This window comes from Hyposmocoma kahamanoa, unplaced genomic scaffold (assembly GCF_003589595.1).
Source record: "Hyposmocoma kahamanoa isolate Upper Pololo Valley unplaced genomic scaffold, ASM358959v1 78, whole genome shotgun sequence".
Classification (NCBI taxonomy): domain Eukaryota; kingdom Metazoa; phylum Arthropoda; class Insecta; order Lepidoptera; family Cosmopterigidae; genus Hyposmocoma; species Hyposmocoma kahamanoa.
In genome coordinates this window covers 15,612,521-15,625,965 of record NW_020653945.1, presented here as the reverse complement: position 1 = coordinate 15,625,965, position 13,445 = coordinate 15,612,521, and the positions used below count along the sequence as shown (strand labels likewise).

General features: G+C 36.8%; 1 protein-coding gene across 1 annotated transcript in view; it reads right to left on the bottom strand.

The window, feature by feature from the left end:
• Window positions 1–3,201: 3,201 nt before the first annotated feature.
• Window positions 3,202–13,445, bottom strand: part of LOC113233064 (zinc finger protein ZIC 4-like) — a 33,098-nt gene continuing 22,854 nt past the window's right edge. The window contains exon 3 of the mRNA XM_026468029.1: window positions 3,202–4,835. Within this exon, the coding sequence (XP_026323814.1) occupies window positions 4,216–4,835 (620 nt within the window). The 3' untranslated portion in view covers window positions 3,202–4,215. The remainder of the gene's footprint in view (window positions 4,836–13,445) is intronic.

Below are 13,445 nucleotides of genomic sequence, written 5' to 3'. Positions count from 1 at the left end.
ATGGGACTTGTCAACTTATGTCTCAGGGTGACGGGCGCGGTGGCAGTGCCCCTAAACGCTTTGCGATTTAAAGCTCTGCGTAGCACTGCAACTGTTATGTATAGGCGTGTCGCTTACCGCCAGGCTCAGGACTTGTTTGTCCCGTCATTTGGTATTATGTAAAAATGAAGATAATCCGAAAAAAAAAAGATTACAAAAGTTTATGAAAGTTAACGAATTTTTTACATTTTATCTTTTTCATGATAGAGCTTCATAAAAGTTTAGTTGTTCGAAATCTAAAGAGGATTTAATTAATTCTTTTTCAAATTAAACGTTGCGGTATGTGGCCACTTTATAGCGATTTTTGAATATTATTTCTGGATCTAAAATCGCACTACGGAAATCCTGATTCGCTGGTGCCATATACATACACACAGATAACCAAAAATTACACTCAAACTCACGAGAGAAATAAACGTTGGCCATACAAATATCTCTCCCGGCCTGGGAATCGTACCCGGGACTTCTATGTGACAGACCAGCATTTTAACCGTTCGACGGTGTACAACAGCTGCCTTGTGTTTGGTTCATATGGTTCGTTTTGACGTGGATTTGTATATGCGTTTCAATTATCATTGAGGAGATCTATTATAGTTTAAGGTATACATAATAATTGAAATATAATAATAATATTGTCAAATTTAAGTAAGTATCCTTACGTATGTCGTTCCGTGATCTCACTTAGGGTCCTAACTGAAAATCTGTGGTAAACGCATTGCAAACACCGAATTACCCTTACTGACACTTTGTTACTGCAGCAGGCATAAAAGTATCTTTTATACTTAGCGTTCTTGTTTATGTGAACAGCCTGTGTTTTAATTTAATTCTTTGTTTCGTTTTGTGATTTTTTTGTAATTATTTATTTCTGTTTTACGTTTCAATGTTTTGATTGTTTTTTTTTTTTTTCTGGTTTAGGTATTTCGTTTTTATTCTTTTGTGGTAAAGAAATAAGCTTATCTTCTTGCTTTCTTTTTTTTATTAAATTGTAAGTAGAAATATCATTATTTTATTTTAGTTATTTTGTTATTTCAGGGGGAGGTATTATCCGCTTTAGATGATTCACCTGAAATTTACTTAAATATACCTACTTTATCTTTTCCGATCTCTGTTTATTACAGATTAGTTATTAACTTACGTTCATTTTGTGAATTCAGGTATGTCTTCAAAATAAATAAAAAAGTATTTCTCGGAAAATAAATGTAAACTGACATCTACTCACATAACTGGAATATTCCCTCGTTCCGACACAAAATAAAAAGGGAATAATCAGTCGGGGGTTGCAATGGGCGGGGCCAGGTGTCAGACACAGGCTGCAGATCTTATCTAGAGACGTATGGTAACAAAACCACCCTGTATTGTGGGGTGGGTAAATGAGATTTTTAGTCTTGCTTACGATTGATAAAAAACTATACATACTATAATTATTACCAGGTTTATACTCTTTCTTTGATCTTGCTTTCTTTGGTAAATGAAAAATGTTCGAGTAAGTTACATTTTGGTTTGGTTTCTCAAGATTGTTGTAATATGGACACAACTGTAAAATGACAAGTTTTCAGGAGAGGTTTTTAGATTCTACAAACTAAATTAGTTGATAACATTTTTATGCTTTAATAGTAGAGTAGTATTATAACATTTCGCATATACGTAATTTTGTAGCAGTACAGCTCTTTGTGAAAGAGTACGTCCAGGGAAATACTGCCACAATACCTATTTCTGTAGCCAAACAGTAATTACAGCATTACTGTGTTCCGGATTTGAAGGGTAAGGGTGCTGGTGAAATTACAGGCACATGGGACTTGTCAACTTGTGTCCAGGATGATGAAGCGCAGTGGTAGTACTTCTCAGATCTTTGCGATTTATTGCTCTGCGTGGCACTGCAACTGTTATGGATAGGCGTGTTACTTACCACCAGGCGCACGACTTGTTTGTCCCGTCACTTGGTTACATAAAAAAACATTTCATGTTTTTCATAATATTTTTATCATTTTCATGTAATAAAAGCACTTTTGACATATGATCACTTATGGCTATATTATAACGAAGGGTAAGAATTATTACCTACCAGCCCATGAGCACACACAGCGAGAGCACAGTCTGCTCAGACGCATTAACTTAGTCGGCCAATTATCCCAGTGGCCTACGTTGAGATCGACCCACTCGTACCTCAGCCAGCGCAATATGTTAACATATTTTTTAATTTCTCCTCCAGACAGTTAAAGAGGCAATCGCGAGTGCATGCGCAGGAGTGAGATTTATAATAAGAAAACGCTCCTACCGCGCATGCACCATAAGGATCTATAAATCTTTAAAGTACTCGATCGGCCAATCCCTGTTGAGAAACGATAAATCATCCCCGTGGACAGTAAAGTCGAATCGAGTGACCGCCGTCTCTCTCGCACTCATGGATCCTTACGCTGAGTACATCATTTATCATTTCTTTCTCTCGCTCTTTCCCAATGATAAATTCAATTCTCTTTTAGAATATGATTGTTCCTCGTTTTGTTGTGGTGTTTTATTGTGGGTATCGTCACGGAGTTAGGTTTTTTGAACTGAATCCGATCGAAATGATCGCGAGAATTGGATTTTCATTTTAGATTTCTTGCATCAAGTGATCAATCTTTCAACCTTCGAATTTGGAATGAGGACTTTTGTTTACGATTTTGATCTCGAGAAAAAAATTAATACGTCCATTTAGTATACGAGTTTGAGTAAACGTGCATATAAGCCTCCATTAAATTAATGATTCTTTAGTTGTGTGTACATCTTGGGTTCTTTTGTAGTGTTTTATTTTTCATTCTTTAATCATTAAAATTGCTACATAAGCTTTAGCGTTTAAAGTAGGTATGAGCGGCACTGTAAACATAAAACACATGTGTCGAGAAGTCAAATACGATTTTTCTTTATTTTAATTCTTTCGCTATTTTACACGGCTGTAGAAAAGACAATCAACAAATTCATCTTAAAATAACTTAAAATACATCGTGCTCTTCAGTCATTTATATTATAATATACATACATATAGATAATATATATATATAAGTACAATTTTATGTTCTCTCCCAAATGTCACTCCGTGAAAAAATATTTATTACATTATTTAAAATATATAGTCAGTTAGACATAGTTCAGAATTATATAGCTTATTTTAATATCAACGACACAGACAAAAATGTACAATAAAATCAATCCCTTACATCTATTATCACTGGGCATTTTTTCTTATAATATTTTTACATGAAATTATTTATTCTAAAATTAAAAATTTACAAGAATTTTACAACCTATAAATTGTAATTTTATTGGACTTCGGTGCTTTGGCCATGCAGATCATTTAATTTTATTTTTACAAGATTTGTGTTAGAGCTTACTTGTCCTGAATAAACAAAACCATCACTTACCTATAAAACGGAAACTGTTAAACCCGTAAATAGACATGTTTTTACACTTATTCGATAAATATTGTTAAAACCATTGGAATACAATAATGGATTCAAAAAGTTTGTCGAAAATCAAAGAAACCATCAAATAAGGGTGTATTCAATTACGGTGTTAGGAATCCTATTAACAATGCAACTGTTTGTAAATTTTTGCTTACTCTACATAAAGGCTGTCATAAATCTCTGTCAACAATGCAATTGACAAAAATCTTCAATGAATAAAGTGTCCCATCCCAAGAGTGACAAAAGTTCTAACTGACAATGCTCAGGACAGAAATGCATAGTCAAAAATAAAGATTTTTCACGAAGATTGTTTTTAGAAAAATACAGCATGTTGTAAAGCATTCAACTGGTGGTTGCTTGTTCATTGTTTACAAGTTGTTTAAAGCAAACAAGTTGTCACGAGACCCTACCATTAAATAATTACACAATTCTTTCAATAACTCTTTACTTACAGTCAGTAGAATTCAATATCAATAAAACTCTCGGACGGCTGAAGTCTGCAGATTCACTGGTCGGATTCTATGGACTTTTAAATTTACTAAGCGTAATGCAACATGGAATATTCTGTAGCGCTATAGTGAACTTTTCATTCCACGGTATAAAAATTTCACTGACTTTTTAATTAACAGTTTGCACAGTTTTTAAGCTAGCACAATTGTTCCCGTGAAGACGCGTTCCTACTTAGCATTGACAGTCGGCTAATCGTCGAATGAAGAGTTCCCTAAGCGCGGTGTGGTCAATATGCAGCGGCGGCACCGGAGTGGTGCATCAAGTGATGGTGGTGGTAGCTTTCCTGTGTGGGGCACCACCAGTCCGGCACCCCGTGTGGTACCGTCGGCGCCGGTTGTTGGAATTGTGTCCAATGCCCACCAAAACCAATTTTGTTGTCCATCACACCGTTCCCACCGATATTTGTTAGATGCGGTTGATGTTGGTGATGTGGAGGATGTCTTTCATAGGATTTTTGGTCGTGAGGGTTTAGGTATTTGTCATTTAAACTTTCGAGTTTGTCCGTGATCGAGGGGTGATGATGCGGGTTGTGTATGGGCGCCGGCGCAGGTGGTGGCGGTGGTATAGGGGCCGAGGGGCTTGCGGCGCCGGCCGTGACGCTGACACTGCCAGCCGAGGAGGAGTCGTCGCCATCGCTGTCGTATCGAGGCGAGGCATCTCCGGCGGCGCCGTGCACCTTCATGTGTTTTCGCAGCGACGACGGGTGTGTGTATGATTTGTCACATCCATGCACTCGGCAGTTATACGGCTTGTCCGATGTGTGTACATGTGAGTGTTTCTTTCTATCCGAGGAGTTTGCAAACCTTCGGTCACAACCCGCATATTCGCATTTGAATGGTTTCTCACCTGTAACAAAATAAAGGAATTAAGTTTGAAATTCTCAAACGTTGGCAAAGCCAGAATGCTGGGATCTGTAAAGGTACCAATGTACTAACGCTATAAATCTCATATGAACCGGGATACCACAAAATATTTCAATCCTCGTCGACAATAATCCTGACATTGCGACATCTCGTGAATATTTCAGTGAACATTCGTTCCGTTGGTCTACGAGCAAAAAAGGCCGACCGTTGTACGCGTATGTCCAATCACGCCATAAATAACCAGATTTGCTCGTTGTTTATAGTTTACGAGGACAAATAAATTCAACAACAATTGCACGGGATACTTAACATGGCCATAAATCATCTTTATAAGACAACTTTGTCACAGTGCCGTAACAAAGGCCAGCTATCGAACAATCATGGTAAACTGGACTCTAAACACAGGACTTTGGGCTTAATTTAGGTGGAGTTAATGTTGTAATTTTGATGCGTTTGTCACAGAATGGAGGGCAATACCCATTCTCCTTTGATACACCTGACGATTAAGGTCCACAATCAGCGTAATCCTCGAAAATGACGATATCATTAGACCTATGAAGATGATTGTAACATTTGAATGCTTTACCTAATATTGGCATTGCTGAAATAACTATGGCGTATGGCGTATTGCGGGTTGGATTCATAGAGATGGGAAAAACTGCTTATAAATTTTAAACGTTAAAACCTACTTTTTTAAATAAGAGTGCTTATAAAAAAAAATTTCTCTTAAACGCTTTTTAGTTTGTAGCACAAATTAAAGACATAATACTTGAAGCTTACAAAATCATTTAGAGGAACGTTTAAGCCCATAGACTTTATGTTAAAAAAGCTTGCAATATTGTGTTGACAGCGAAAAGCGAGAATAGGCCACCAAAGTTTTTCAGATGAATAAGTTTATTTGTTTACAAACGTGTTTTAACACGAGTTGTATTTTTATTTCTAACATTATTAATCACGTTTACAAATTAATTTGTTTAGGAAACATAGATGGCGGGACTAAAAAATGAAATTGTTGAGTGTTGAAGTGAGCAATACTTAGAATTAAAAATTGTAAGTGTGCTTTAGTGCTTATATTAAAAAGCAAACTCTTTAAAGTGCTTTTCGTTTAAACGGCCACCTCTATGGATTTATTAAAAAAATTCTGTACAAACAATAACGCTATAACAAAAATTATAACTCTACAAACGAATTGCTTGATTGTAGACCGATTTATTTTTGAAGGAAGCATTTTTTTCTTAGCTTCTTTGATAAGTTCATGCTCCCATAACCACACATTCATACGTTTATTCTTCACATGTTTACCGAATCGTGTTGAGAATAACATTGTATAAAACACATTACAAGTAGACACGGCTAGTGTGACTGAATCACACAATGCGCTACTCTTTGTCGTGTTTACAAATAAACCTCTTCGCCCATAATCTCCTGCATTGTGTTTGAAACTTGAAGATCGCGTTGAGGAGGCACAGATGCTAATCTCAAGTGTCTGTTAACGCACCAATAATAGGGCTCTTTACATTCTCATACCGCAACTCCTGTTACTGTATCGAAAATGCTCAATGAACGAATCACATTCGACGGCTTATTTTGAATGGAACGATACTTCCTTTCAAACCCGCGATGCGGCTTAAAAATATTTTCGCATTATACTCTATCATTCTCCGGATACAAAAGTATGCACACAAATATTCCTTTTATTTCGTATTGGAAGATATAATGATCGTATCAGAGACTATAAACGTCCCATAAAACAGCGAACTTGAAATAAAGGATATACAGAAAGTCATGGGTCTCATTTCGATGTGAACATTAAAAATGTCTGGGTACGGGCTAATGAGGTAACAAGATAAAAAGAGTTCGAAACATGTGTCGCCCGTCTAATTACTAATCGGGCATCTCATCTCGGTCGTGGCCGCCACACAAAAAAGGATCAACGACAAATTCTATTAGAATGTGATGCGTTATCTGCGCACGCGCCGGTGGAATATACATTTGATGAACTCCTTTCATATAATTATGACACTAATGGAAATAAATCAACGGCTTCGAAAATGTAGGATGTTCTGTTTCTACGTGTCGATTAAGAATCATAAAGTTTACTGTTTATAACTTATATTAAAAATAAATTGTAATTTAGAAATCGACCAAAATTCATAATAAATTTATATCATAACCAAGTATTAGAAGCAACAATTTATTTTGTAAAAAATAAAGCAGAGAGAACACAGACAGAGAATGCGCGTCGTGAATTCGTCGCATGCCACTCGGGACGTGGGGTCAGATGTTTATCTTAAACGGCTGTATCACCCACCGGAGACACTTTTTTTTTGATGTTATTATCGACTCTACATTATCTATTGATTGTTTTCCCAAAGGGGCTTGATGAGGACTGATTGCCTCTTTGTTGTGAACGACCATAATATCACAAATTATGCAATCGTCGTGCTTATACAGAACTATGCGGTTGAAGAAGACTGCTTTAGTAGTGTTTGTGTTGAACAATCTCAGAGGTATTTAATAGCACAATTAATTGGTCTATGACAAGGGGTTTGCCTGTAGGTACCATGAGCATTAGAGTAGCGGAATTTATTCCGGTGCACAATCCAGAACGCGAGGTCTTAATACAAGTCCCTTACTCCCCGGCCTCTGCAATAATGTTACTATATTCCATTAGTAAAATAAATCTGCACTTGAAAACGTCATTTTTTAAGCTACTACTCATTCACTGTGTTGACTTCCCTAAGATGAGCAAGTGTTGCTCTTTTCGAATAAACTTTAACTTAAATGCCATGGAATACACTTTGAATCAAATTTGAGTGGAATCTAGAGCAATGTCCAGAGCTGCCTTTTCATACATATTTATCTAACACGTAGTCATCAATTTTGTAATACGAGTTGGCAATTAAAATATTTTTAATGTAAGTTTTGAACAGGAAATGATTATCTTAATATACTTATGCTTCGGAAACTTATTGTAAAAACGTATACAGTCCCCCATAAAATCGTCGTACCACGAATTTGGACTTAGTTCTAATGTTATTATTATGGATATGTTGTTTCTTAATGAAATTACGCATATTTTTATGTGCGTATAAAATGTTTGAGGAAATGTACTGTGATGCCAGTGCCCTAACGATATACAATTAGGTTATGGAATGAGCTCCCTGTCGGGATTTTCCCGCAGGAATACAGCATGGAGTCCTTCAAAAGGGGTTTCAGAAGGGCTCTAAAGGGTCTGCAACGCGCTCGTGACGCCCGGTGTTGCAGACATTCATAGGCGACGGTAACCGCTTTCTATCAGGGCCGTGTGCTTGTTTGCTGCCTACGTAATATAAAAAAAAAATCAAAATTTCCTTGGATTTATATTCTTGGTAAAAATAATAACAAAATTAAACTTTAATTTGATTCAGTTCGGTTTATATAAGACGGCCGCTGTAGTAAACAACGCGTCTACATTTGGCACATCGCCTAGCTCGGTTTTGGGTTACAAATCGCTACTTAAGTGCGCTCCGCTGAGAAAACAAGCTTTTTAGAAATAACACGACTGATGTGAAACCTGACTCTTGCGGCCTTTGCTCCCAAATTGTGTAAATGGTTAGGTGCGTTTAGAGAAAAAACAATCGTAGGTTACTGGGTATCTGATGACAGGACACCGAATGCCAAGAAAATACTATTTATTAGGCTCTTAAAAAACTGTAAAATTGTAAACGCTGCCGGATTTCTGGATAATGTGTGCGGGATTGTCATCGCCTTGAATAACTATTTGATATTTGATACCTTGTGCACCTGTTCATAAATATATGGTATTTTTATTTGATTGCCTAAGATGAATTAGGTATATTACGTAATAGTTATGATATATTTCATTTAAATTATTACTTATGCAAACTCTAATCCTAAACATTCTCTGAGTAGCATAATTTCTCTCACTTAAACGAACCGCAATGTTCAATGTGGAATTTTGCATAATTTTCAGTTGACCAAGTCGCATGTTTCTTTATGTTACTTTAACTGCCTTCAAAAGGTTACCATACTGGACTGCCACGCAGAGGTCCCTGGTTCGATTCCCGGACCGAGAGAAATATTTGTATGGCTTATATTTATTTCTCTCGTGAGTTTGGGTGTAATTTGTAGTTGTCTATGTGAGTGTCCATGGCACCCGCGATAAAGGGTTACCCTAGTGCGGGACTATGGGTCGTATTCTAGAACTCTACTCAATGCTCAATTCAGGATTTGAGTATGGTTTAAAGCACGCGAAATCATACTCAAGTACCTGGCATTAGGGTCGTATTTCCAGTGCTTGTGTTTCCATTGCAATCCTGACTTGAGCATTAAGTAGAGTTCTAGAATACGACTCTTAGAGTGTGTGCGCGTTCTTGTTATTTCTTTTTGCTTCATATTTCTTTATTCTAACAATACATATAGAGATTTAACTTTCAATTTACTCTATAAAATAAAGTCAAAACACTTTATCAGGCTAGACTGGACCTAGCAAAGTAAAGTTTCTCATTTCATCAATTTTGTAAATTGCATTGATAAAACAGGTCGTATAGACGTTACTTTGAGGAAGTCAATATTTCTAAAAGTAGAATTAAATTACCTTACTATATAGCTATTTATTTTAGGTTCGTGGAATAGTGTTAAGACTTCTGTTTTGCCCTCTCGTTAGAACTAACACAGACCACATAAATTCTTTCTTCCGTGATAACTAACGTAATCGATATTTTAATGAAAGTGAGTCATTAACATATCTGGGATCAAAGAAAACGAGATCTACAACCCATATAAGCGGCTTTTTTATATCTTAGTTAGTTTCAGTTTTATTGTTAAGCAAAATCAGCGTAATTGACATTTTTCAAAGAAAAAAACTTTAGGTGCCAATATCGCGAAAGTTACCAAAATGCAAATGCGTTAGTCTTGACAAGAAGGGCAGTAATATTTCTCACCCCTCATGGAACAATGGTTTGTGCCTTTACTTCTTCCACTTATGTGGAGTTAGGTCAAAAACGTATATTGCCATTATATACAGAGAAATGTAACTCACACCCCCTCTAATTCTTGTAACTCTATCGACTAATTTTGTACATAGAGTTACAAGAATTGGAGAGGATGTGGATTAAATTTTTCTGTATCTAATGGAGCAATAAACATATTTGACGTAAGTCCACTCATGCCATTCTTCCATGAGGGGTGCGGTTTATTTAGTTTAGGTAAGATGGCGCTAGAAAGCGTTGAATCATTTTTGTGTACTTTAAAACGCGCTAAATACGCTATTAAGTTGTTAATAATATTTGTATTGTTTGTCGAGTGGTTTACAATATATGAACTTGAAATTGGAATATGTAAGTAGTTTCATTTGGGTATTTTTGGGACGCTGTACAAGTAGCAAGCCAAACTACTTCTGTTTTTAATACAACACATTTCATAAAGTGTAGAATGGATGTAACTCTCGAGGTAACATTTAAAAAACAAATCAGTCGATCGACTAGAATGAATTAGGCATTGTTTAATCGGTTATTAAATGGTACATATCGGGGCTAATTCAATCTCGGACAGGCGGCTGATGAGGACTGGATGACTGGTCGATTGTGACGCAAGCCCAGCCCTGCCGATGACCTACTGGGCTGTTTGATGCACAATATGTCTAGCTCTGGCACTAATATTCCAAGAGCAGTAACGTAAGAAACGGAATATTAGATACTACTCCAATATAAATTTTAGGTTAGGTTCCCTTGGATTACATTACACGAACTATGTAACTGATGAAAATTTAGAGACTGGGCATAAAGCAGCTATTAGTATTAAATAGTAGTAGGTAATATTATTATATTGTGATTGCCCGCTATCTTGCTGGACGTTTATTATCTTTTCATGTTTTTCTTTTGATATAGTCTACAATTTCGTGAACAACAACGACAAGGAACAAGACAGCCGGCGCGGCCCTCCTAAAGTGTCACAATAGCAACTGATTGACGACGCTTCCCCGAATACCGATTTTCTCTCGCATATTTAAAAGGAATTTCGTACAGCGTGTATAATGATTTATGATCTTCCTTTTATCCGAAACGTATTTCGAATTAGAAAGATATATTAATATCTTAATTTTTTCCACTTCTCAGAGAATACGGGCCCTTGTCCGGGGAGCACAAAAAGAATACACGGGGTCGGCGCAGGCGCATTCGGCGCCCAACGACCGTGTGACAAGGTGCTTTATGCGGACGATTATGAGCAGACCGAATAATGTTCCGATACCCGATAAATATCTGCCAACTCATACAAAAGCATCCCAATAAAAATATAATAGTAAATGTAGCAACAACACAGACCACAAACTGCACAGTCATATCTCGCTGATAAATATAAATTAAAATGAAAACGCAGAGGTCCGGAGGAAGAAGGACGGCGAGTGTTCCGTGAACGAAAACAAATTAAAACTGATACAACATTCAAATGTGCACGCACATCTCGGACGATGGCTTTTAGGAGAGCGAACATGCAGCGTCTACCATTGAGCCAGCGATCGCAATGAGCCTTTTTTGTCGCACTGTGCGCCCGCGCCGCACCTCGCCAGCGGCTTGTGATTCATGGCTCGAGCATTGGGACTGTGAGACCAGTCCCATTTTGTGACTTATTATAATAATTCACTCATTGGCTTTGCGTTTTATTATTTCTGAGCAATTAATATCGCGCAGTGACACTTCACCACAATAAACTTTGAAATCGTAGTACAACAAAACCAATAAAAGATTATTGAACGCTCATTTTTAAATGCAGACCACTCACTTCGCAACGTTATTACACTTTTGTTTTATTAATATCTTGTGTTGTTTCCCGGAAAATGTGTTGTGAAAAGCTTCTGTTCCCCTCGCAGTAACAAGAAATAGGGGCCCATTTGACCGTCTGCGCGGCGTACGTGTAAATTAAGCTGTCCTATTGTTCTAGCGGAAACTGCGAAAACACCATCTATCTTGCTCTGATAGGTATCTGCTGAGAACGTGCAACAGAGAAGATTCTAATCGAATGTACCTATTCTATGTTATGAAGGAAAAATAAAATCCGCTTTCAAGATTTGCTGTTGGTACATACAATGTTGAGACCACCGAGATCAATTTCTTACAAATGGCCTCTATGTGTATGGCGTTGTACGGTTCTTATTAACGTAAAAGTTAATCCCTAGAGTAAGTACCTAGTCAGTTTCGTAATAAACTACAACTGCCAAAGCAACTTATTCTGTTGAAATATTTTTTCTCGACTACTTCTCAGATAAACAATATAGTACACGGTAAGCCACCTGCCTGGGAACGGGTGAGCACAAAACGATGTAGCCCGCTCGTCAATCCTCCGTCGAGCGTTTTGACAGCATAACCGGCATCATCGTCTGTCTTGACACGGAAAAAACTTATTAATAAAAATAAAAATTGAAAATATATGTGCTCCTAGAACTGACGATAGAAATAAATCGTACTTTAAATATTTCTATTGGCATCGTGCCTATACCTACTGAGTGCACAATTTTATAGTAGATCAAGACAAAAGGTACCTTACACCTAACGTGACCATTATTTTTTTCCCTTAGAACGAGATGCCTGTAAATTTATTATTGTTTTAAAAATTAAAGACGTCATATTTATGATTGTAATGAAATGTTTAATGATAAAAAAAAGAACTAAAATTGTTTAATGAATAAAAATTTAAAAAAAAGCTACTCTTGTGTAGTCTGATACTCGATGTCTAGTCAAGCCACCAGCTTTATATATTTTTCGCTTAAGCGCTATTTTTTAAATTTTATTGTTATGTGTGTTCTACGAAGCTTGAAAGCAGGACAGTCCCGCTTAAAGCAGGACGCATGGACACGTTACCTATACCACAGAGAAATAAGGCTAACTGCATTTAACCCTATTTTGAATAAATGTATCATAAGAATATAGGTGTAGTCTACTGGAGTAGTTAATACTTGTTATGAGTAATTCGTATAAGAGCACGTCAAGCTTGACACTTTGTACGTTGGACCGGTCTTATCGTAAGCGGCATAGAGTTGGATTTAAATCTTAAGTGTCAAACTTGACTAGCTCTTGATCCTGTACCTACCTTTGGTATAATAAATCAACACGTGATCATACGTTAAAAATGTTTTATTACATGAAAGTTATAAAAATAACACGAAATAAAATTTTATAAATTTACAATTTAAGCATAAATTTATTGACTAATTAGTCTGAAAAGTTGTCATTTTACAGATATGAGCTTATTACACCCCATAGATTGCGACTGATTTCGAAACCTATTGCAATGTATCAAAGAGTCTAGAATTGCGCCTGTCCGCAATTCTAGACTCTTGTGTTGATTTTAATTCGTTTACAATCCTACTCGTACTGTTTTGTATCTATATAAGTACATACATTCGTTAGGTAGTAAGAAAATGTAAGGAAAACAAACACGTGGCTAAAAGAAGGGGGGACGGAGGGTTGTAATGCCGCCACCAGCGCATCGTGTCTCGATGGAGATAGCTTATCGTCTGCATCGCGATGGTTAGTCCAGGGCCGGAGATGGTGTTGTAGGTTCCACTTGGTACTCAGTCAACTTGAAAACTTTA